At 44.3% G+C, this 24,971-nt stretch overlaps 3 protein-coding genes across 3 annotated transcripts in view; 2 read left to right on the plus strand and 1 right to left on the minus strand.

Moving 5' to 3' along the window:
• Nucleotides 1–647: 647 nt before the first annotated feature.
• On the plus strand, nt 648–6,534 carry LOC309354026 (C-type lectin BpLec-like). Its single transcript, XM_081883728.1, has 5 exons — nt 648–723; nt 2,715–2,806; nt 3,639–3,779; nt 5,021–5,135; nt 6,324–6,534. Exons 1-5 carry the CDS (start codon nt 657–659, stop codon nt 6,389–6,391), a joined length of 483 nt encoding a protein of 160 aa, XP_081739854.1. The 5' UTR covers nt 648–656; the 3' UTR covers nt 6,392–6,534.
• A 5,284-nt stretch (nt 6,535–11,818) lies between these two features.
• On the plus strand, nt 11,819–16,292 carry LOC309354732 (C-type lectin-like; the record flags this gene model as incomplete). Its single annotated transcript, XM_081884995.1, has 5 exons — nt 11,819–11,870; nt 12,704–12,798; nt 12,880–13,023; nt 14,520–14,634; nt 16,208–16,292. 5 exons carry the CDS (start codon nt 11,819–11,821, stop codon nt 16,273–16,275), a joined length of 474 nt encoding a protein of 157 aa, XP_081741121.1. The 3' UTR covers nt 16,276–16,292.
• Nucleotides 16,293–18,778: 2,486 nt separating this feature from the next.
• The window catches only part of LOC309354008 (C-type lectin BpLec-like), a 196,614-nt gene continuing 190,421 nt past the window's right edge, over nt 18,779–24,971 (minus strand). The window contains exons 3-6 of the mRNA XM_081883706.1: nt 20,956–21,047; nt 19,986–20,126; nt 19,322–19,436; nt 18,779–18,981 (exon numbers count right to left, since the gene is read on the minus strand). Coding sequence (XP_081739832.1) covers nt 18,914–18,981; nt 19,322–19,436; nt 19,986–20,126; nt 20,956–21,047 — 416 coding nt within the window. The 3' untranslated portion in view covers nt 18,779–18,913. The remainder of the gene's footprint in view (nt 18,982–19,321; nt 19,437–19,985; nt 20,127–20,955; nt 21,048–24,971) is intronic.

Raw genomic sequence — 24,971 nt, forward strand, 5'->3', positions numbered from 1 at the left:
AGATCTCCTTGGCTATAGGTTTTTGACCAAAGACTGGATAACCACCTACCAGGGATGATATTGTAGTGGATCTTATGCCTCTGCAAGGTGTTCAATTAGATGACCTTGGAGGTCCCTTCCAGCTCTATGATTTATGGGAAACTTGCCGGGAAGTCTCAAATGATTTTTTACGTCCCAGCCAGTAAGTAATGCATTGATGAACTTAGAAATTAGTATAGTATAGTATAAAGGTAAAGGGACCCCTGACCATTAGGTCCAGTCGTGACCGACTCTGGGGTTGTGCGCTCATCTCGCTCTATAGGGTGAGGGAGCCTGCGTCATGTGGCCAGCATGACTAAGCCACTTCTGGCGAACCAGAGCAGCACATGGAAATGCCGTTTACCTTCCCGCCGGAGAGGTCCCTATTTATCTACTTGCACATGATGTGCTTTCAAACTGTTAGGTTGGCAGGAGCAGGGACTGAGCAACGGGAGCTCATGCCGTCACGGGGATTCGAACCGCCGACCTTCTGATCGGCAAGTCCTAGGCTCTGTAGTTTAACCCACAGCGCCACCCGCGTCCCTATAGTATAGTATAGTATTCACTAAATGCACCTTTTGAACATACTCTTCTTTCTCCCATCTCTACTTCCTCCCATCTCAAAGGTCAACCAGAAGATGGGACTCTTCACGTATTTCAGCCTATGCCTTCTGGGCATCCTGGTCTCCAACCCTTTCCTGGGAGGTGAGTTTCCTTTGCAAATACTGATATTATATGACCAGTTGAGAAGTGGACTTGAGTGAAAAGCAACTTTCTTTAAATGCCTTTAGTTGGCCAATTCAGCCTTTCAGCAAGATATCAGAAACCTTAGCCACAACTTAGCAGAATTTCAAACAAATGTAGGTGTTTCATTTTCAAGTAATGGCAATCCATTAAGATCTACTAAACCTCTGACTCTTTAGAATGGGGTGCCTTGAACTGGGCTCATGTTAACAAGGATAAAAATAATCTGGGCTTGCTCCGTGGATCACATTGAGTAACATCCCTAGAGACAAAGTGGTGAATCGATTTAGCACTTACAGGGCCTTTAGATAAGAGACTCTGGGTGGGCAGAAGGTTGCTCATAATCTAGGAGGAGGTTTCTGGGTGGTTTGCAGACAAATCCATCAATTTTGGCTCTGCAAGTTTCTCATTTTTCCAATCTTAAATGCAGTCCTCCACATGCCTGCAACAATTTGCAACCTTTTTTAAAACAGGAAACAACCATCATGAAAAAAGTATCAATATTTTAGTGTCCATTTCTCCCAATGAACAAATTCTTAAATGCACTTTTGACTACCACACACACTTCTGCAAGGCATTGCTCCTAATGTAATGCATTTTGTATGTTATTTTCACCCATCTATGCAATTTTAACACATACTTTACCCCAGTATATGCATTTTTGGTACATGTTACTCAACCGCAGAACTGCACTGAAAAATTCAGAAGAATGCAAATTTCAAAGGATGACTGAATTTTGGTTTGCACTTTGGTTCAGAAAGTGTGAATCGTGTGGATTCGCTTTTAAATGCAAACCTGGTTGAATTTCTCCCTCGTCTCTATTTGCAGTAGGTGAGCAAAGTTTTCAGGCTCCAATTGTTTAACAATCCCAATCACTTAAAAGCTTCCCACCCGGCCCGGAATTAGGTGGTTGAAAAAGAACATTTTTGGGGAAAGCCAGAAACGAAAGAGCTTGTGAGCTAGGGACTGATCTCAAACAGGTGCACTGAGCATATGTTCAGAGGCAACCTGTCCATGCCACCTGTGGCGTAGCTCAAGCTGGCTTTTCTTTCTTTAATACTGTGGTGGCTGCTGCTCATTGGGATTCTGAATCCTCATGTGGTTAGATTACAGTCTTACTTGCATGACACTATGGATTTCATTAAAAACGTTGAAGGTTTTTATATCCCCATATCAGCCATTTTAGTTACAATGGACGTATCCTCCCTTTATACTAATATCCCCCTTGAGGAAGCCCGCACGATTATAGATTTCTTTTATAACCGAATGGCTAATCCTTATTTTGATGAAATACTCATATAAAGAGATTTGTGGATGACCTTTTCTTAATATTTAGGAATGTCAGTAATATCAATAATTTTTTTATATGGTGTCAGAACATTCATCCTAATATTAAGTTTACAACTCACTTTCATAGTCAGCAAATAACATTTTTGGACACAATAGTATATCTGCTAATCTAGCAGTTTGGCCATATAAGAAACCAATGGACAGGCCATCATATCTTCATTATAAATCATTTCACCCCCTTCACCTCAAACAGAATTTACCCTACAGTCAATTCCTAAGAATAAAGTGTAACTCTACCACGCATCATGACTATACCAATCATTGGGATTGGCAGGGCAAAAGGGAGGTGGAGTCGGAGGTAATGGCACAGCCTGAGCCAATGAGAGGCAGAGCCAACGGATGCTAGTTTTGCCTCCGTCCTTCTTCCTGCTGAGCTCTACAAGGGGCAACTCAGAGACCAGGGAGGAGGAAGCTGACTGCCAGCGCCACCTACTGGACTGGGTGTAAGAAGGCAGGCAGGTGGGGGCTGGCGAAGGGCAGACTGAGGTTGGGAGGGTAGTGCCCTAATGGACCAGCCTCTACTGCTTTAAAGCAAAAATGCTTTGGAATATCTGCTGACTATTTTGTGCTTCTTTCCTTTCTACCCCCTTGTCTCCATGCAGCTGAGGCCGACACCTGCGCCAGGGAGTGGCTGCAAAACCAGGGCAACTGCTATGCATATTTTGACAATAAATTGAGCTGGCAAGAGGCTGAGGTAAGAAGTGTTTCTCAGCCACCCAGATGTGATATATATATAAGCTGTATATGTCAGCTTCCCAGCTCCCATTTCAGGAGTTTGGCTGGAACAAGGGATGAGGAAGAAATTTAGGCCCTGTCTACTCTATACTTTGAAATAGTCATGGGTTCACCAAATATTCATGGCAAGCGTAGTTTGCGTCGTTAGGATACTCTATTCCCACCACAGATATGTAATTTTCAGAATGGTTTATCAGTCAATGCATATCTGGTGATTCTTTTTTTGTGTGGAAATAATTTTTATTTGATTTTATTAGTATAAGAATATAACAATACAACTACCCACATCCATATTTATAGATTCCTTCGAATCTCTGGGCTTCCCACCTTCCCCTTGTCAACCCTTTCAACTGCCTGTTATAATAATAATAATAATAAGTTTTATTTATATCCCGCCCTCCCCAGCCGAAGCCGGGCTCAGTAGTCCGTATTTTATATCACTCCATTGTCTCCATAGTATTTGCTACATTACAAGTGTTATTGGAATCCTGCTAATGTTTTCATCTGCTTACAGTGGTTTCCCAGATAAATTATAATTCCCCCCCCACTCTGTTAAAGTTTTGGTCTTCTTGGTTCCTGAGCTTTCAGGTCAATTTTGCCCAGAAGACCACCTCTGGCAATTCTTGTTCTATGAGGGAAATAGAAGTCTCCTAACAACTCCCAGCACCCTTACCTGCCAGGAAGCTAGTTGAGTGGCTCTCCCCCATCCGGTGAGCCACGTCTGACTAATCCTGTTGATGGGATATGATAACTGGGGGAGAAACCATCACTCTTTCCTTCTCCATGTTTAGATTGAGTGCCAGAGCTATGGTCGCGGGGCCCACCTCGCCTCTGTCCTCACCAAAGCTGAGACTCTCTTGGTGGCTGAGCACATCTCCACTTACCAGCAAGAAATAAGTGACGTCTGGATCGGGCTCCACGATGTCCGTCAGGTAAGCTTGTTCCATTCCTAGCTATCGTCACTGAGTAGCAGCTGTTTAGCATGGCTGGTGATGCAATGAGGTTGAGGGAACGTTCTTTCATATGTGGTGGACCTGTAAAAGGGTAAAAGAATATTGGGATTAATGAATTGGAAAAAAAATGTTTTAAAATACTTTCCCCCAAAAAACCAGAGTCCTTCCTGTTGGGGATAACTCAGACTGAAATTCACAGGTGTCAGAAAAGGTTATTTGTGTATGCTAATACTGCGGCCCATGTTTTGTTAGCCCAAAAATGGAAAACGAGTGAGGTCCCAGCTAAAGAAGAATGACAACTTAAGCTGATGGATTATGTGCAGCTTGCAGACTTAACATGTACAGTACAATAAGAGAACAAGAAGAACATTCATTTAAAGAAGATTGGAAAATGTTTATTGAATATATGGGGTGGGGAACTGTGTACACTTGAAAACATTGGTAGCATTAAGATAAAATTCAACAGTGTAAATAAGTTTTGGTGGATGTAATAATGGAATACTGAATGGTTTAGTGTATGTAAAATATACAGGGATTTATGATATGCAAAATGAACCATGGAAAGAGAAGAAGGGAAGTCATTGATATTTTAAGGATGTTTAAATGAGTATTCTAAGTTGTATAACAAAAAATTTAATTGCATATATATATATATATATATGCATGGCCGGTGACAAGGCCTGATACAGTTGGGCATCCACCAAGGGCCCATATCCAAGTGGGAGTGGCCCATCCATAAAAGCCTCCTAAACCTGTCCTTCCTTTTCATCACTGCAACTTGCTTGTTCACCTGCCTCTCACTCTAACCCAGGCAATATTGGTGGTTGAGGAAGAGGAGCCGTAAATGTCATTGCCTGCTTGCCCCTTGGCTTTCTGCTTGGCAAAACAAGCAGGTGGCAAGTGGCAGTGGATGGGAATAGTGGTGAGGAGGAGAGGGGTCTGTGATGGATGTGGCTTTGCCTAAGGGTTCCCCCAAACCAGGAGCCAGCACAGCTCCCTAGTAATGGCATCCCTTCCTTATCTCACAACTCTCCCACATTTAATCCCACAGGTTGCTTCTCCATTGTTTTCTATGCGTGTCTGCATCACAGCTGATAACAGCTCCCCATTGGCCAACCTATCCAGTTGATCTTGCATTGGTGTCATCCCAACAGTATCTTCCTTCTTTCTGGGCCCTTCATTGCCCGTGTCACGTGATCTCTTCTGTCTCTTTTCTGCAGACCCGGAAATGGAGGTGGGCTGATGAATCCACCTACAACTACAAGTCCTGGATGATAAACCAGCCAGACAACTACCGCAATGCTGAACACTGTGTGGAGCTGCGTCGATCCACGGGTAAGCAATCCATTCTCAGGGTCTGGAAAAGGACAAGGATGTGTGGCCAGTGTGGTTCTTAGTGAGCTGGCAAAGTCTGACAGCCACAGTTTTGAACCAGGTTCACACGTTGCATTCTTGACCCACCAGACCAAGCAATGGCAAAAATGTTTACAGTACACCAGTCAAAACTGTGTATTAAAAATGGGTTTGGTAGGAGAAATTCATAGTGAAATACTGGTGAATTTCCATAACGGTTTTGACAATAATTCACTGCACAGTGTGGCAAACGGAATTTAGTCATGGAAATACAGGGAAGTGAACTTTAAAGTGGAAAAATGAGACACCAAGAAAACTGAAGTCAACAGAGCCTGCCATCCCTAGTTAATTGTCCTGAAATGAAAAGGGTTTAAGCAGTGGTAGCTGGTGTATCCATTGGGACTGGCAGGGTGCAAGGCAGGAAGGCCCAACTAATTCTAGTCCCCCCACAATCCCTGTTGAGTTATGCAAGGTGTTATGTACTGAGTTGAATAGGATCCAAAAGGCAGCAGTCTGATTGGTCCTAGAACAATAGGATTCAGAATGCAGCAGTCTGATTGGTCCACAGGAGCCACCCAATCCAGCTCCAGGTGGAAGTGAATCCACAACCTGATTGGCCTACAGGTGAATCCCGGAATTAGCCAATCATGTGGGCCCATTGTGTAAACAATGTATATAAAGCAGACATTCTGGGGGAACTTCCATTCCTCCTCACCACTATGAGCTGAATAAAGAGCAAGAAATCCACTCTCGACTCTGAGTATATTTCACAAGGGCAGACTAAGGAGGATGCAGCTGACAGCCACAGCTACCCTCTGGACTGGTTGCAAGTAAGAAGGCACATCTGGGAGCTGGCTGAGGCCAGAACAAAGATGGTGGGGCAGTGCCCCATTTGCCCTAATGGACCAGCCCCCACTTTTTTTTAATAATTCAGAAAGCAGAACTAGTTTGGATTGGGGGGGTACTAGTTTCCTTTGTTTTGAACCCTAGAATTCTTTCTATCACGCCCCTCTAAAAATCCTTTTACAAGCATGAAGACTAGGAACATTACTTTTCAATCATGGAAAGCAGAAATTTCTAAGTGGTTGGCAATATTTTACAAGCCACTGACCTATCTGTGCCAGAAAGACAAAGTAACACCTGCCTCGTCTTTTCTTTTTTGCATTATAGACTTTAAGCAGTGGAACGATGCTCAGTGCAAGAAACGCAATGCCTACATCTGCAAGCATGAACTCTAGGGAAGACTGGAGTTTCCCCTTTGGCCTTGCTGGGATGCGCCTGGTTCAACAGCCACAAGAGAGATCTGCCATTCAACGCACCCTCCAACCACCTCCATTCAAAACACGCATCTCAGAAGAATTATCTTGTGTGGGCCTCTCTCTTATCCTGCCTTTCATTAATGACCACAGCACAGTGCAGTCTTAATAAACTATCTACCTTATGCATAAATATCTTGGCATGTTTCTGTTATTGTAGAACAATTTTGGTCTCCTTAGGCTGCTGGGTAGAAAGGAGGGCAGCAGAGGCTCTGCTTGACCAGTCATTCACTTTTGTGCAGAAGGCAGAGTTTCAGTAGGTACGTCTCCGAACTCTGCATGAAATTCCAGCTTTGCTACAGCTTTTCAGCCAAGGGCGGGGAACCTTTCTTGATCCAAGGGCCACATAGGAAACCTTTCTGGGGCCACAGAACCCTTATGGATGGTGCCAGAGGTACAAATGGGCACCGGTTCTTACCTTTGTCTGGTAGACTACATCCCAGCTATGTAAGAGTCAAATGCTTCTACACTCAGCCACTCACATCTTTAACCTTGATTTGGACAAGCAAGAGTTCAAGGACACATTCCTTCCACACCATAAAGGACTTTAAAAGGACATAGGACACGGTGGTGAGGGATGTGGCCTCGGGAGAGTCCTGAGAGACAGGTGGAAAGGTCTAGTGTCAATTTATTTATATATCCACAAGTGAATCTCTGCTCAAAGCAGTTCACAGAAAAACCAAAGTCTAAATACAGCGGTACCTCTGGTTACGAACTTAATTCGTTCCGGAGGTCCGTTCTTAACCTGAAACCGTTCTTATCCTGAGGCGCGCTTTCACTAATGGGGCCTCCCGCTGCGCACATGCCTCTGGTGTGTGATTTCTGGTTGCATCCTGGGGCAAAGTTCGCATCCGGGAGCAGCTTATTTCTGGGCTAGCGGAGCTCATAGCCTGAAGCGTTCATAACCAGAAGCGTTCGTAATCAGAGGTACCACTGTACAGTATTAGACTAAGAATACCAGAATCTGCAACATAACATGAAAAAACCCCAATGATCAACAATTTAACATATCTAAACATTTAACTAAAGCATACAGCTTACTAATACTTACAGCTTACTAATTAAGCAACTCCTTTTTGAAGGCTCCTGGGGTTGGTGGATGGGGTCACACGGGTGAAACCAACAATCCCCTGATGGCAGCCGCAGAGTTTCTCTCCCCTCTCAGTTGTTCTTCTGGCAACAGCTCCCTTCTGAAGGCTCCTAGGGGTGGAATGGGGTGGGTTTTGCACACAAGGCAAGGGGGAAAAGCCATCCCCTGATGACCAACACCTAAAGGGACATATCTGGCCCTAGTCCCTGCCACTGTTTTAAATGTACAGGCATCCTGCCCTAATTGGCAGCTGGTGGTCCCCAAGATCCTCTAATATCCTTTCATTTGTATGTATATATATCTCACACGTAATGTTCCCGCATCTTTTCTCACATTAAAGGAGCTGCAAGTGTATTTTATTTCTGGAACCAACTAACATGGAAACGAGTGCTAAACATGAGCTATATTCCATTAGTTTTCTAGAAGTGTTATTTGCACTGTGTGAATGCTCAAGTATAATGGAGAAATTAACAGCTAGGGAAATGAAATAAAGTGCTGTGTGAATGCAGTGCAGCTTGTAGAATAAACCCACAATCAAACACCAGTCTGGACTCTGGAGGGGTCCATACAGAGGCGTCTTTCCCATAGGGCTTAGTGGTGCGTCGTGCCAGGGTGCCGGCCTCTCAGGGGTGCCCCAGTGAGTGTGGGAGCTGTGTGACTTTGCTGGCGGCCTCCCCTTTCACTGCACGCCCGCCAGCTGTGCCCCACCAACTATATGGCTGGCGGGTGTGCAGCTTCCCTCCCAAGCCTCCGTGGGGATTGCTCTCCCACAGTGGCATGGGGATGAGTTGTGCCCCCCATGGCTGGCAGTGCACAGCTTCACCCCCCTTTCCGTGGTAATTTGGGAGCGCTGGGCGGATATTTACACCCTGGTACCACATCTGCTAAAGACAGCCCTGGGTCCATAACTCACATTTGCTTCCCGTCTGACAGAACACCAGGGGGCGCCATCTCCAGGGTGGCCCTGGGAGCCCAGGCACCCACAAGCAACACCTATGCTCAGGTTGTATATATGCTTAAATAAAACCATATATCTGAAAGACACCCTTGTCTGTGCGACCATCATTCCAAAAGGAAACTAAACCCTGGGAAAAGCTCAGGTACTCCTGGAGTCTTTCATCGCTTGGAGGTTCAGGGAGGTTGCCCGTAATGGTATGTTCGCCTCCAAAGTTTTACAAGTCAGATCAGTCTTGAAAACAGGATCCCTTACAACCAGCCCAATACCATCATGAGCACAGGCCCTCATGAATGCACGATAATTGACACCAGGAAGGGCCCACTGTGCATATTTGTGAAGATGCTGAGAACTCAGCAGAAAAAGGGAAGAAAATTTTAGCATGCATTACTTCCTTCGGTGTTTTTGAGCTCATTTCTCTTTGATGGAGAAGATAACCTGAAGGGGGTCAGAGGGCTTGAGACTGTGGTATTTAGCCCAGTGGCATAGGATACCCAGGCTGATTAGATCTCTTCCTCTACTAATGGCTTCAATCTCAGTACTTGTCCTGTATATTTCAGCATGTGCAGGGCAGTTTAAGCAGGTCATGTTGAAAGTTTCCGGGAGTATAACTCTCAGTTGCTCACATCGACCTGTTCAAACCACAACCCCCAGTTGTTTGGGCCTTAGGCCAAGGGGGCACTCAGGTTGAAGGCTATTTTTAGGGACTGGGGAGCTGTTGGGGGATTGTTGTGCACAATGCCAATTTGTCTTGGTTATGTCAACACTAAGAGGAATTTCCGTCCAATCAGGGAGTGTTGCATGACATTGTTGGTGGGATACATCTACACTTTAAAGAGTGTTTCTGTCCAGCAGTGAAGTGAAATCATCTGGATTTTGATCTGTGTGAAATTCAAGCAACATTTTTGCATTGCATCGCAAGGGCTGCTTTTAAAAGCAAATAACAAGAGGAATTGATGGTTTGCTTTTTTTGTATTCTATAAGTTGTCATTGGCAGCTTATATCAAGAGTAATTGGATGTTTAGTCTTCCAGGCTTGCAGTGTAAGTCTCTTTCCATCCACAAGGTCTTAGAAAGTCCATTTTCATTGATGATCTTTTACTCAGAGATTCTTTAGTTGTGATTCCTTCATTGCAGGGGGTTGGATTGGATAACCCTTGGGGTTCCTTCCAACTTAACAATTCTGTGATTCCTCACACTGTAGCAATCTTGATTGAATCAATCTCAGTTTTAAATATAAAGAAGCATTATACCCCCCCCCCCCAAAATACAACAACATCCCATTGACTGAGCTTGCTTAAAAAAAAAATCTTTTAAAATAGCCCGTGGCTTAACTTGCCTCTGGCTTGTGCAATAAGCAAACTCGTCCATCATGTGCTGCCTTAACCTTTCTGCTCCAGGTTTCAGCCAGATTCCAACCAGGTCTGGATAAAAGCTGCTCAGAATGAGACAGCCTGAGCAGGAAACAGCAGAGGCGGCCATCTGTTGAGGACAACCATCTTGGGAATGAAGACTTGGGTGAGTGAGGACATACTTTTGCTTGTTGATTTGTAGCATACAGGTTAGAGAGTTTCCACATCTTATCTCTTTATTGGATTTGTAAGGGGCAGACATGCCAGAATATTATATATTCTGAGCCATGTGTACTTTCAGAGCTAAACTCTATGATAAACCAGTGTACATAACACTAAGCCATGGTTTATTTAGTTTGATTGTGGTTTGTTTGAATCAGTGAACCCTGTCCAACAGATGATCCTGTTAGGATATTTCCGTTCCACCTGAAAAGGGAGCAGGATGTTTGTGTCACATCCTGCATATTTCTTGTTCACAGGATGTTTCTGTTGTATCTATGCTTTCGTTTTCTCTCTGTGTCTGAGACACTGAAGCAGGAGACGGCATGGGGGCTTGATGGATTTTGTCTCCCTGGCAGTATCCCAACAGATCCGTGGTTTGTTTTCTGTCAACAAAGCACAATGTGAAGCCATGGTTAGTCGTCGGCTTACAAACCACAGCTTGTTTTAACTATGTTTAGGTGTTATGCCCAAACACACCAGTCTCACACCAAACACACCAGTCTCACTTAACCATGGTTTGTTTCAGCGCTACACCCAAAGGCAAGAGCATCTGGAAAACAAATCAAGCTTTGGAGAAGCAAGCTGTGGCATGATTGCTCATATGTGAGATAGCTCTTGGTTTGTGGAATAAACCATAACTTAGAGCTATGTGTGAACACAGTCAATGTGGCATAGTTGAAAGCTAGAGCTATTCTTGGATAGACTTGGTTCAATTGCATTCTCAGCCATAAAAACCCTTAAGTGGCCATGGACCAGTCTCTGTCTTTTACATGAGCCTACCTACCAGGGTTTTAGTGATGATCAGGGTGCAATTATATATGACAGCCACAGGGCCCAACTTAAGCACTGTTTGTTTTCTATAAAGCTTCCAGTTGCCTGTACCTTCCCATTTCTAAATCCTCCAACATGGGAGAAGAAGCCATTTCCCTTTTCTTTCCAGGGCCAAACCCTCCACTATAAGGAAGGCAGAAGCAAATTTGGTAGAGATTCTCAAGGAATTCAACTTTTATAAATCCCAATATGAACAGACCTCACCTGCACTTCCCAAACTAATGTGAGAATCAAAACCTAGCTTTCACGCTTCTGAAATGTTCTGCCACAGTTCTTTTGACCCCGCCCCAGTCTTCCTACACCTTAGAGACCTGACCAACTTGGTTTTAGGAAGAAAAGTGCAAGCAGGTCTTCTTTATTACCTTTTCACGGCAATTACAGTTCCACCCGTGGCACTGCTGCACTCAAATCATGTTTGGTCCTAAACTGGACATATATACAACTCTGAACTCATCAGGGTGGATGTCAGGGCTGGCCCTATCATTGAGCAGAGTGAGGCATTTGCCTCAGGCGGCCAATGGCAGGTAGTGTGGTGATTGGCAGGGAGGTGCTAGAGAGCAGCCTGCCCTGTGCTTCCTAAGCTAGCTAGCTGCTCTCAGGAAGATGCTGTCCCATCACCACTGTCAAAATAAGATTCAGCTGCCTGTTCAATAAATGTATGTGAAACGGGGGGCCATTTTGTCCTTTGCCTCAGGCAGCCAAATGCCTTGGTCCGGCCCTGGTGGATGTGAGACAAAAGGGAATGATAAATACACCCTGCAGCTATGTGAGCCAAACACTGTAAACTTATGACAAGGAAATTTCTCCTTTCAAGACCCCCATTTCACAAGCGGTCTTGGTAACTCCATGTTTTCGTCATGCAAAAATACCTCTTGATTTCTTCTTAGGTGAAGAAGAAAGATGGGGTGTTTGGCCTATGTTAGCCTATGTTTGCTTGGCTTCTTCATGAGAGGTGAGTCCTTACTGAGCTATAGTACCATTCTCTATCCTATAGGGTGAATTCAGATTTGGGGAATGTTGCTCACTTAAAATGCAGAAATGTATAGCTAGGGAAACATTGGGGAAATGAAATAAACTGCCATACTATTGCAGCCAAAGACTGTTTTAGGGCGGCCAAATAAAGAGCGATAGACTTCAGGAATAATGTTTGAAAACTAAATATACTGACATATCTCACCCTGGAGAGTCAGTTTAACCTGCCTAGCAATTTCTAAAAGCTTTAGGACACCAGTTGGAGATGAACCCACTAATACATTAAAACAGGGGCCACCAACCCAGTGCTCACAGGTACTAATGTGCACAGAAGAACTTCCTATGGCATCCATGAAAAGTGCCAGGAACTATTCAGGTAAAAATGCACAAGATGGGGTGAAGTGGAGTACGCCCGCACCATTTTGTGTTCCTGTTTCTTGTTTTGTACTTTTACACGTGACAGACACATCAACACAGATGGCGTTTTGTGTTACGCCACACCCTATAGCTGCCATTTGTAGCACACCACAGCCGCCATTCCGGGTTACACTCCCCACATGCTGTTTTATGTTGTGCCATATCCTCCATGACAGGCTTCTTGAGTCACACCACAATCTGGAGCAGCCATTTTGTGTTGAGCTACACTCTCACAACTGGTGTTTTGTTTTAGGTCACACAACCCACAGTAGCCATTTTGTTACGGACACCAAAATGTTGTCTACTCCTGTGTTATAACATGCAACTCTCCAACTAGTTTATCTGTGATTACTTTGTTCTTAATCTCTTTCACAATCTCCCCCCCACATCGATAAGCCGTTGAAGCGGATCGCTGCCCCAGGGGATGGCTGCAGTACCAGGGCAACTGTTATGGGTTTTTCCACAACAAGTTGAGCTGGCATGAAGCTGAGGTAAGACTCACCATCCATTAACAGGTTGCAGAGAATGACCAGTTGAATGATGAAGTTATTGTGCATTTTCCCCTTCTCCAGATTGAGTGTCAGAGTTACGGTCGTGGGACCCACCTGGCATCCATTCTTGCGAGGGCAGAAACTCTGATGGTATCCAAACATATCTCCATTGACAAGAAAGAAACAGGGGTTGACGTTTGGATTGGACTCCATGATACTCACCAAGTAAGCATTTAGCCTCCTGAGCTTATTGATCCATCAATCATAAAACCATAGAATGAAAGAGTTGGAAGGGACCCTGAGGATCATCTAGTCCATCTCCTTGCAATACAGGAAATAATGCAGCTGACCCATACAGGGATCGAACCTGCAACCTTGGCGTTATCAGCACAACACTCTAGCCAACTGAGCTACCCTGTTCCTTCCTGCTGAAGGAACACAACATTTGCAATTTCTGAGGAGAACTGGCCTGATCCATGGATCAGAAGTTAGATGATGATGATGATGATAATAATAATGATGATAATAATAATAATTTATTTATTTATACCCCACACATCTGACTGGGTTTCCCCAGCCACCCTGGGCAGCTCCCAACCGAATATTAAAAACACAATAAATCATTAGACTTTAAAAAGTTCCCTAAATAGGTCTGCCTCCAGATGTCTTCTAAAAGTCAGATAGTTGCTTATTGCCTTGACATCTGATGGGAGGGTGTTCCACAGGGCAGGCACCACTACTGAGAAAGCCCTCAGCCTGGTTCCCTGTAACCTCACTTCTTGCAGTGAGGGAACCACCAGAAGGCCCTCGGTGCTGGACCTCAGCGTCCGGGATGAACGATGGGGGTGGAGAAGCTCCTTCACCTATACTGGGCTGAGGCCATTTAGGGCTTTAAAGGCCAGCACCAACACTTTGAATTGTGCTTGCAAACGTACTGGGAGCCAATGCAGATCTCTCAGGAACGGTGTTATATGGTCTCAGCGGCCACTCCCAGTCACCAGTCTAGCTGCCGCATTCTGGATTAATTGCAGTTTCTGGGTCACCTTCAAAGGTAGCCCCACGTGGAGCTCATTGCAGTAGTATAAGCAGGAGATAACTAGAGCATGCACCACTCTGGCGAGACGGTCTGCAAGCAGGTAGGGTCTCAGCCTGCGTACCAGATGGAGCTGGTAGACAGCTGCCCTGGACACAGAATTGACCTGCACCTCCATGGACACCTGTGAGTCCAAAATGACTCCCAGGCTGCGCACCTGGTCCTTCAGGAGCACAGTTACCCATTCAGGACCAGGGAGTCCTCCACACTCGCCCACCCCCTGTCCCCCCAAAACAGTACTTCTGTCTTGTCAGGATTCAACCTCAATCCGTTAGCCGCCATCCATCCATTATCTGTGGGCTGCCACACGTCCTGAAAGTTCTGACACAATCTTAGGATCAAAAGTTGATATCAAACTGTTTTAAAATGCACATTTTGAGATGAAATATATTTGTATTTTTTTTAAAAATAGGATTTATATGCCACTAAGGGGGCGATCCTATGGGATGAGCAGTTAAGGAAGCAGCAGACAATACTGAGCCAGACAGACTTATGGTCTGACTCAGTGTAAGGTGGCTTCCTGTGTTTCTGTGTTGAGAGCTGTCCCCCATCAGAAACAGAAAGCTGAGCGTGATGTCACTTTTCTCCCAACCAATCAGGGCTCTTGTTATCTCCTGTGTCATTGCAGAATGGGAACTGGAGGTGGTCTGATGAGTCCTCCTACAACTACAAGAACTGGATGCGAGGGGAGCCCAACAATCTTTGGAATTCCGAGTACTGTGTGGCTTTGAGGGCTTCCACAGGTGGGCATGTTACAGTCCTCCCACTGATGGGAAGTTGTGTAGCCTTGAGGTATACGGCAACGGTGAGACCTAAATAGAACAGAAAGGATTGGGCTGAGTCAAATAAAGGAGGGGGGCAAACAGTGGGGCAGCGGCCTCCCTTGTGGGGTCACTTTGGTTGATGGTGTTTAAGCAGAGGCTGGACAGAGTTCTGTCAAGGATGCTGCAGATTTCTGCACTGAAGAGGGGACTTGAAGTTGTTGTTGTTTAGTCGTGTCCGACTCTTTGTGACCGCGTGGACCAGAGCATGCCAGGCACTCCTGTCTTCCACTGCCTCCCGCAATTTGTTCAAACTCCTGCTGGTAGCTTCAAAATACTATCCAACCATCTCGTCCTCTGTCGTTCGCCTTCTCCTTGTGCCCTCCATCTTCCCCAGCATCAAGGTCTTTTCTAGGGAGTCTTCTCTTCTCATGAGGTGGCCAAAGTATTGGAGCCTCAGCTTCACGATCTGTCCTTCCCGTGAGCACTCAGGGCTGATTTCTTTAAGAATGGATAGGTTTGATTTTCTTGCAGTCCATGGGACTCTCAAGAGTCTCTTCCAACTCCATAATTCAAAAGCATCAATTCTTCGGCGATCAGCCTTCTTTATGGTCCAGCTCTCATTTCCATACATCACTACTGGGAAAACCATAGCTTTAACTATACAGACCTTTGTTGGCAATTCTATTATTTTATGAAATATTCACCCTCCTTTATATTATGGTCACATTTTTAGAGATTTTTTGGGGGGCATGATTTTTCTTCTCTCTCTCTCTCTCTCTCTCTTACACACACATTTGCAGAGGTCGCTTGCAAAGCATGCACCTCAACCCCAAACACACATTCAAGTCTCTGGTGTCCTCCCATATATGTGTGGTACTCAGACAGGTAAATGCACTTGGATCCATTAAGTTCTAAAGATCTACGCCTAGTGGAACTTAATGGATGCAACTCAGAATGCTGGTTTGGATCAGCTGTGGGGAACTTGCAACCTTCCTGATCGTGTTGGACTACAACTCCCATCATCCCTGACCATTGCCCATCCTGAGGTTGATGGGATTTGGAGCAGAACAACATCCTGAGGGCCACAGCTTTGGGTTAGACCGATGGTTGGATCCAGCACAAAGCAGTACAAAGTAAATACATAGCTCTTTACTCTGCCTTTTGAAACATGAGATGTATATTTTTAGGACCCACCTTGTTTCTGTGATTGTGAGTTGTTTTAAACTGTTTCTACCATGTGATTCAATTGTTGAAACCCACCCTGGCACTTTAGGGTAAAAGGCAAGCAAATCCTCACCCTCATTTGCTCATGAGCTAATCAGACTATACCATGTCGTTATCTTCTAAAAACATACCAGGGAACTTTCAAAGCAAAACAAATAGACTCATGGCAAGTTGTAAATTTCAGAAATTGCCCCCTGAATTAGGCTGGTGCCATAACAAACACAGGTATATGCAAATAAAAAGAACAACCGTACATTGAGATGCTCTGAAAATGCTCGAAAAGGAGAATGGATAAGAATGGACCTTGGATTATCTTTTTCCATTGCAGAGTACAAAAGATGGATTGATGCTGTTTGCAAGAAACATAAAGCCTACATCTGCAAACATGAGATCTAGAAGAAGGGAGACTGTCATTCTAGGGAAAGGTTGGGTTAGATGGATCAAAGCACATCTCTTTGGAATCAAGGGAGTCAGAAGACGTTCCAGCAATTTTACCACCTCTACAGTTCATCCTTTGTTGTGCCAAGAAGCTCTTCCTTCAAAAGATGACATCTATCTACTCACTCTCAGTCCTTATCCAGGGCTGGTCTCTGAAATGCTGTTGTGATCACCTCTGTTGCTTATGCTCTTGGCTCCAGGCAGTGCAAGGACATTAAAGTGAATAACCTGTTTCTCATGGGTGTTTATAATGAGAGAACATTTGACCTGGTTTTTCTTTGGTTCATTTTGATGGAACAAGGCATTGGTCTTGCTTGTGTTGTGTTAAGGTATCAGGTTATGTGACCCTCGTCCTTGTTTCGAACACAGAACACAATATGAAACTTTCCGACTCTAGAAGTTGCAAGAAGGCAGATGTTGATAAATATTGACCAAAACCAGAAACACAATAGGGGAAAGCCCCAAACTAGCAATTAACAGATCCCTTGGGGAACAGATTTCCTCCAAACAGAGCAGTTATAACTTATTACATCTCAGGTGGGATCTACACACAGACTATTAAAAACACTGTGAAAATGCTTTTTGAAAAAAAGTTTTGAAAAAGGCATTGACTTTGGCATAGCTCACTGTCGCCTTCTAGTGTCACATTTTATATTGCACTTCACAACACATTTAAAATGTTTTCTTTGCAGCTGTATAGCTGAGAGTTAGTGAGACAAAGCTTGCTTACTCAGAATACAGGAACCCACACTCTGCATCTCTCTCACACAATATGACCAACTTTAAGTATACCTGCAGAAACATGTGAAGTCACAAACACACACACATGTAACATATCATCCACTCTATGATGCAACCTTAGTTCCCACTGCCATTACTACCAGGTCTATCATTTTGACCGCAGTGGTCTCATCAAGCTCTTGCCAGGAGCACATAATAGCTGCTGCAGTACATGGAAGACAAGAGTGTTGTGACAATGCACTGACCCTTCAGTCAGATGTCACAAGATTTCTATTGCCCCTGGTGTTAAATTCTGTAGTCAGACCTGCTTGACCGTCCCAATATCACACAGCTAGTCATTCTGGAAATGGCCTTGCATGCCCAAGGTCCCAGGTTCAGTCAGCAGCATCTCAGGTACACAGGATCAAGGTAATGCTGAGAGATTGGAGACTTGTTAGTTAGCGTAGATCAGCCTTTCCCAGATACTCATATGGGATAACTCAATGGATAGCTGCTTCCTGATGTGCTCTTGCAGAGAGTGTTACATAGGAAGCTGCCTTACAGAAAGTCAGACCATTGGTCTATCTGGCTCAGAATTGCCTACTGTGGCTGGCACTGCAGTGGTCACATTGTAAGATCAAGCCTGGACTGCCTTATAAAATCTCTGCTTGAACGGCTAAGTACAGAGTGGAAAATTTTGCTGGAGATCTGTCATGCACGTATGTGTGTGTGTGTGTGTCCTTTCTCTTCAACAAGTCATTTCATATTAGGGATCATTAGGAAAGGATTGGGATCAACCAACAACAGACCTTCCCAAATCTCTCAAATCTTAGGGAGCTTGAGATGAGTGGCCCTCAGTATAGAAACAATTAACTTTCCACAGGTCTTTCTCTGGGCAATCTCGAATCTCTTCAGCAGGGGGGGTTAGAGCAAGATCTTCACATGTTTGGCAACAGATTGGCAAGCGTTTCTGACTCCCCATTAACAATGAGAGGAACTCATATTAAGGGTTGGTTCTGGGGGGGTCAACATGTAAATGCAGAAATGCCAGGAACCCTATGCCCTTTTAAAATGTGGGGTTTTTTTGGGGGGGAGCCGGTTATTGGGCTGTTGTTTTTATTTTGATTATATATTTTGTGGTTTCATTTTTTGATTTTTTCCTGTGAACTGCCCTGAGACTTCCGGGTGTAGGATGGTATGTAAATTCAGTAAATAATAATAATAACTTAAAATAAAACCGTCATTCTATAATACCACACACCTTCCCATCCAGCCCAAATTGTCCAATCCAAGAGTAGGTGTTGGCGCAGCAGGAGGGTTGAGTACCTTGCTGTACAATAATAAGCATGTTGATGTAAAATGCTTAAAACATTATTATTATTAATAATAATGTGCAAAAGAAAGCCCATGTGCAAAAGGGCCATAGCTCAGTAGCAGAGCATCTGCTTTTCATGCAGAGGACTCAATCCCTGGCATCTTCATGTAGAACCAGGAATGTGCCCTGTCTGAATAACCCTGGAGAGCTACTATCATTCAGTATGAGGAATGCTGAGCTACATGGACCAATGTTCAGACTCAGTATAAACCAGCTTCTTATGCACTTCTTATCTGACCATCCTAGAGCAGGTTAGGTCAACTGAGAAGGACAAAAACGCACTAGAAAATATATGCATAAAAGAGAGTTTATTAAGATCACCATGTGCTGCATGCACAGAAAAATGGCAAAGAGAGAGATCAAAGAGGTTGCTCTTCAGAGATGGGATGAATGGGAGAGATGGTCTTTCACTCTGAGGGATGGGAGAGGGGTTAATGCGATCAGAGAGAAATCCACCAAGCCAGCGTCTGAACAGGCACAGTTTGGGAACCACAGTCTTCTTTACAGTTCATGCTTGCAGATGTAGGCATTGAGTTTCTTGCACGGAGCGTCATTCCACTCCTTAAAACCTAAAACGCAAAAAGCCATAACAAAAAATTACTACTTCTTGCTCCAGTGAGTGTGGTCATCACTGATAGCCTCATCCTCCATAAATTTGCCCAATCTTCTTTTAAAGTCACCCAAGCTTCTGGCCATCACTGCCTTTTTGGGGGGTGAATTCCATAGAAGAACTATGTTCTCTCCTTTTGTCTGTCCTCGATCTTCCAACATCCAGCTTCATTAAAGGAGGAATCAAAATGTTAAGGCCTTTAATGCCTGGGCCGTCCAATGAAGCTGGATGTTGGAAGATTGAGGACAAGACAAAAGGAGGTACTCTCCATCAGGAAAAGGTGCAAATGGTTTGCTTACCTGTGCTTAGTCTCAGCTCCACACAGTGTTCAGCATTGCGGTAGTTGTCTGGCTGGTGTTTCATCCAGGCCTTATAGTTGTAGGTGGATTCATCAGCCCATCTCCATCTCCTGGTCTGTAGAAATGAGACAGAACAGATCGTGCGATGAAGGGAATGAAGGGCCCAGAAAGAGGAAGTTACCATTGGAATGACACTAATGCAAAATGAACTGGAAAGGTTGTCCAATGGGGAGCTGTTACCAGCTGTGACACAGACAGTAGAGGAGGACACCCATAGAAAATAACAGAGAAACAGCAAGTGGGATTAAATTTGATAGATGGTTGAGGTAAGAGTGGAATGGTATCGCTAAGGAGCTGCTGCTCAGTTATGATAACCAGAAATGGAGCCCTATTCTATTTCTTGGTCTGCAGGAAGGAGTCAGGACAGTTCATGAGATAAAGGAAGTGTGAGGAGCCCAATACAGAGATGATTTGGAGAGGCTGGCCTGTGGGGAGCTAATGTCAGCCATGATAGAGAAGAAGAGAAAGACTCTCATGGAAAATAACAAAGTGGTGTATGTATCATTCTGTCTGGGAGATGATTGGGATAAGGATGGGTTGGAATTGCACAGTCACTACTCAGTATTGAAGACAGCCAGGAATGAAGCACATGAGAGAAGCTTACCTGACGGACATCGTGGAGCCCAATCCAGACGTTGCTTATTTCTTGCTGGTAAGTGGAAATGTGCTCGGCCACCAAGAGAGTCTCTGCTTTGGTGAGGACAGAGGCGAGGTGGGCCCCGCGGCCATAGCTCTGGCACTCAATCTGAGGACAGAGAAGAAGCAGGGAAGTTTTGTCCCCAATGGTCATATCCAACCATCAAGATTGGTGCTGTCCCTTCTGATTGTTACCTAGCCTTCTAGGTGCCCAAGGAGACATATCACCAGAACATGAACAACTGTGGAGACTGAGAGGCTGGCCAGATGCTGCCTGAAGGCAACTCACATGGATAACCTTACTTATGGAAATCTGATGAGAAACCCATAATAAGGTAGGGAACCCCTTTCAGCCTGAGGACCCCATTCCCTTCTGGCAAACCCAGGGGCGAAGGAAGGAGAACTAGCACCCGGTGCAGGGGGTTGGGGCAAACCGCCCGGTGGTGCATGCGCATGTAAATGCAGAATGTACAACGGCAGGATCCTCTGCTCACGGCTGCTATACACATGGTGGTGGAGGGTGCAACTGTGAGCGGAGGATCCTCTGTACGTGGCTGCGGCAATGCGATGGCGGTGGGGCGAGTCCCCCATGGGGTGCCTTCTTGTCACCCCCCTCAGAGGTGGCACCCAGGGCGGAACGCCCCCACCCCTTCCTCCGCCACTGGGACAACCTCTTGCTAATGGTGAGCAGGACCACAGACAAAAGGCTAGTTTCCACTCACCCTTCTATCCCCCATCCAAGAAGCAACCTTGGAGTTAAAGGACACATTCCTGTCTAGCAAATCCCTCAGGCAAGAGGGTGTGTGACTGGGGAGGAGATGTGGACTAGAGAGATCCTTGAGGGCCCGATCAAATGGGCTAGATTTAGTCTCCTGGTCTGTGTTTCACTACCCCTGCACTGTCGCATCCCCACATTGACAACAAGGATCCCTTCTTACCTCAGCCTCTTGCCAGCTCAATTTGTTATCAAAATACGCATAGCAGTTGCCCTGGTTTTGCAGCCACTCCCTGGCGCAGGTGTCGGCCTCAGCTGTATGGAGAAAGGACGGAGGGAGGAAGATGCCCCAGGAAGGCAGAGCAGTGAGAAGACATGTCTTTAATGTGCTCTCTGAAATCCCACTTCCATCTACACTGTATGTGTTATTTATTTATTTATTTATTTATTTATTTATTTATTTATTTATAAAACATTTCTGCCCTGTCCTATTATGCAAAATAGAGCATTTATGTGTGGCTATGTCTGCTCAGGAGTAGGCAGCCCTGCCTTCCTTTCTAAACAGGAAGCTGGCATCCCTAGCCAGAAACAGGTCTACTCATGAACAAACAGACTTCTTAACACTTAAAGAAACACACAGGTGGCATTTTGGGACAAGGAAGGATACCTCCTGGGTTTGCTGGAGAGGACACAAATAACTGCACATAGAAATCTGCCTTATAATGAATTAGGCCATTGGTATCCATTGCAGACCAGTATTGGCTACCCCAGGGATGGGGGATCTGTGGCCTTAGACTCCATTGAGAAAGGATAGATAACTTTAAAATCATTGAATTATGGCCTAATTTAAAACACTCTTCTGGTCTGTTCTAAATAGCCTACCATCCTTTGAAAATATAACATGCACTTTCATTACAGCTCAACCCAACGACAATTTCTTGGTAAGCCTCAGACATTTATAAAATTGCTCACCTTCCTGGAAAGGACTGGAAATTAGGATTCCAAGAAGGCAAAGACTGAAGTAGGTGAAGAGTCCCATCTTCTGGTTGACCTTTGAGGGAGATGAATGTACAGCACAGTAAAATCAAAGTTACATTCCTTGGTTGCCATACATAAAATGGGAGGGAGGGAAGGAGGGAGGAAGGATTGGAATTCCAAGAACTGGGAAGGTTAGAGAAAGAAGGGAGAAACTGAAATTTCGAATAGTTGTCAGGGTTATGAAAGGATATATTGACATTGATTTAAAGTGAGCTTCATCAGCTTCAGTTAGGAGTATTTTGTGATCTTTTTTTTTTTAGATGCTCATGAAAATTCATTACATTTTAGTGCAAATTTCTGTTAATCAACACCACTTTGTATGCAGTTTTGAGTACTGTACACATTTTCCCAAGCAATTTTCCCCTATATAATTCATTTTTTTGGAACCACTATTTGGTTGGAGAACTGTATCATAAAATTCAGACAAGTTTGAATTTTGAAAGGAGAGCTGTGTTTCAGTTTGCAGATTTTTTTCGGAAAGTGAGAATCTGATATATTTGCCTTTAAATCCATTTTCTCTCCCATCCCTATATGCACCCCCTGGTGGTTATTCAGTCTACCTGTTAAATGGAAATCAAATTTCGATCTGCACACAAATGAGTCCATGCAGGTTTTCTGTTCAGCTTTTGTGCCAATTTTCTTCTCTGTCTGATCTTCTTTTTCTGTCTGATTTGTGAACTTAGGGCCCATCTGCACTTACTCTATGCTTTCTAGGCAAAGGTTCAGGCTTTCCAAGTCTGTGTCTGAACAGGGTTCTTTATTTTTATTCCCCCCCCCTTCACAGGGCTTTCCATAGGAAAACCAAAGTTTTACCACTGAATTGGAGCAAATGACAGTCTGTGGAAAAGCCAATTGCTGTTTGCTCTGATTAAATGGTGAAATGTGAGTTTTCCCAGGGAAAGCTCTGGGATTAAAAAACCCAAAACAAAACCCTGATCAGACACAAACTTGGAAAGCCCAGTTCTGTGCCTAGAACCACAGCATAAAAGGAAGCATGGATGAGCCTTTATCTGCTTAGTGACAGAATTATACATTGTTGTTTTCCACAAGTCAGTGGAGACTGATTCATTAGGGCAGTGATGGCCAAACTTGTCCCTCCAGCTGTTTTGGGACTACAATTCCCATGATCCCTGACCACTGGTCTTGTTAGCTAGGGGTGATGGGAGTTGTAGTCCCAAAATAGCTGGAGGGACAAGTTTGGCCATCACTGCATTAGGGCACATAGGAACTGCCCCATCAACCTCAGCCTGCCCTCAGCCAATCCTCACCTTCCTGCTTTCCTATTTACAACCGATCAGTGAGTGCCTCTGCCTGCCATTGGCTGTGGCTCCATCAACTGTTGGCCTCCATGCCTTTGGCCCTATCACTTCTAGTGGGCACCAGCCACCCTCACCACAAATCCTTGTTCACAAACCTTTCATCCATCTTCCTCACTGCCTTTGAAAAAATCCCTTCACCAAGACCTGTAGATCACTTCCACAAGCTCTTACCTTGCGATGCTGTTCTTCTGGGTGGACCAGTGTGGTTGTCAGCTGAGCCAGGTGCCTTTCTGATGGTCTCACCTAGTCTGGGTGGCTGTTATATAGACCCCAGGCAGAGGTGGTGCAATACCAAGATGAGCAGAATGCTGCAAGGAAATCCTGGTCCGATGCCTTCAGTTTTGCATAATTTAAGGCCAAATAGTGGAATGTAGCTTGCATCAACCTCTCTTTCATTTTGGTGGGGAAAAGAATATTGAAGCAGGGAGAGAGTTTTGAATCCATTTCCTTATGAAGAGGAACAGGAACCACATTCTTAATCAACAATGGAAATACTGGTCCGATGTCTTCAGTCTTGCATAATCCAGGGCTGAATCGGTGGAATGCGGCTTGTATCACTAGCCTTGAGCACTGCAAAAAGAGCATCATGATACCCTTTAGTTATCTATAAATTTGTTACATATGATCAAAAATAAATATTTAGGTGTAGAAAGGCATATGGTGTTGGGGAGGCTTTTTAAAGAGCAATATTATTAACTAGGAGAGAAGGAAAAGCGTTTATGAAAATGATTATCAAATATGAAGAAACCTGCTCATTTTTCTTCTATGGGATTAAATTCCAGAGAGTGACTTTTTTCTAGCCCAGAGCTTCAGCACCTGACCCTCCCCAACCCAGCTTTTCTATGAAATTACTGCTTAGTATTCCTGTCCCCTAAGTAGTCATCCTCAGCCAGACTGCAGGGGCTTGAATAGTGAACATAAAGCTTGGGCAGGTGAGGATAACTACTTGAAAATGATTTACAGATGGTATTGAACTCCGAGTAGGCTTGCTAAGATGTATAAGACTGAATCAGATGTGCTGGATATGCAATGAGGTTTAGGGAACATTCGTTCACATGTGGTGGACCTGTTAAAGCGTAAAAGATGATAGGGAAATAATCTATAATGAATTGAAAAAAAAATATTTAAAAGTACTTCCCCCCCAAAACCAGAGTCCTTTTTGTTGGGGATAATTCAGATGGAAAGTCCCAGGTGTCAAAAAAGATTATATATGTATGACACTACTGTAGCCCATGTTTTATTAGCCCGAAAATGGAAAATGAGTGAGGCCCCAATTAAAGAAGAATGGCAACTTAAGCTGATAGAATATGCGCAGCTTGCAGATTTAACTTATAAAATAAGAGGAGGAGAAGAAGAAGAAGAAGAAGAAGAAGAAGAAGAAGAAGAAGAAGAAGAAGAAGAAGAGTTTGGATTTGATATCCCGCCTTTCACTCCCCTTCAGGAGTCTCAAAGCAGCTAACAATCTCCTTTCCCTTCCTCCCCCACAACAAACACACTGTGAGGTGAGTGGGGCTGAGAGACTTCAGAGAAGTATGACTGGCCCAAGGACACCCAACAGCTGCATGTGGAGGAGTGGAGACGTGAACCCGGTTCTCCAGATTACTAGACTACCGCTCTTAACCACTACACCACACTGGCTCTCAACATTAATTTAAAGAAGATTGGAAAATGTTTATTGAATATATGGGGGGAAATTGTGTACACTTGAAAATGTTGGAAGCATTAAGATAAATTCAACAGTGTAAATAAGTTTTGATGGATGTAATAATGGAATACTGAATGGTTTAGTTTATGCAAAATATACAGGGATTTATGATATGCAAAATGAACCATGGAAAGAGAAGGGAAGTCTATATCTATCTATCATCTATATCTATCTATC

Source organism: Podarcis melisellensis, assembly GCF_964234715.1.
Source record: "Podarcis melisellensis genome assembly, chromosome: 13".
Classification (NCBI taxonomy): Eukaryota; Metazoa; Chordata; class Lepidosauria; order Squamata; family Lacertidae; genus Podarcis; species Podarcis melisellensis.

Excerpts from the sequence above, each read along its gene's own strand:
- LOC309354026 (XM_081883728.1), top strand. The coding sequence starts at position 657 with ATGGGACTCTTCACGTATTTCAGCCTATGCCTTCTGGGCATCCTGGTC. Across the intron at positions 2,807-3,638 it reads TGAGCTGGCAAGAGGCTGAG|ATTGAGTGCCAGAGCTATGG; the intron begins GTAAGAAGTGTT and ends CTCCATGTTTAG. Across the intron at positions 3,780-5,020 it reads GGCTCCACGATGTCCGTCAG|ACCCGGAAATGGAGGTGGGC; the intron begins GTAAGCTTGTTC and ends TCTTTTCTGCAG.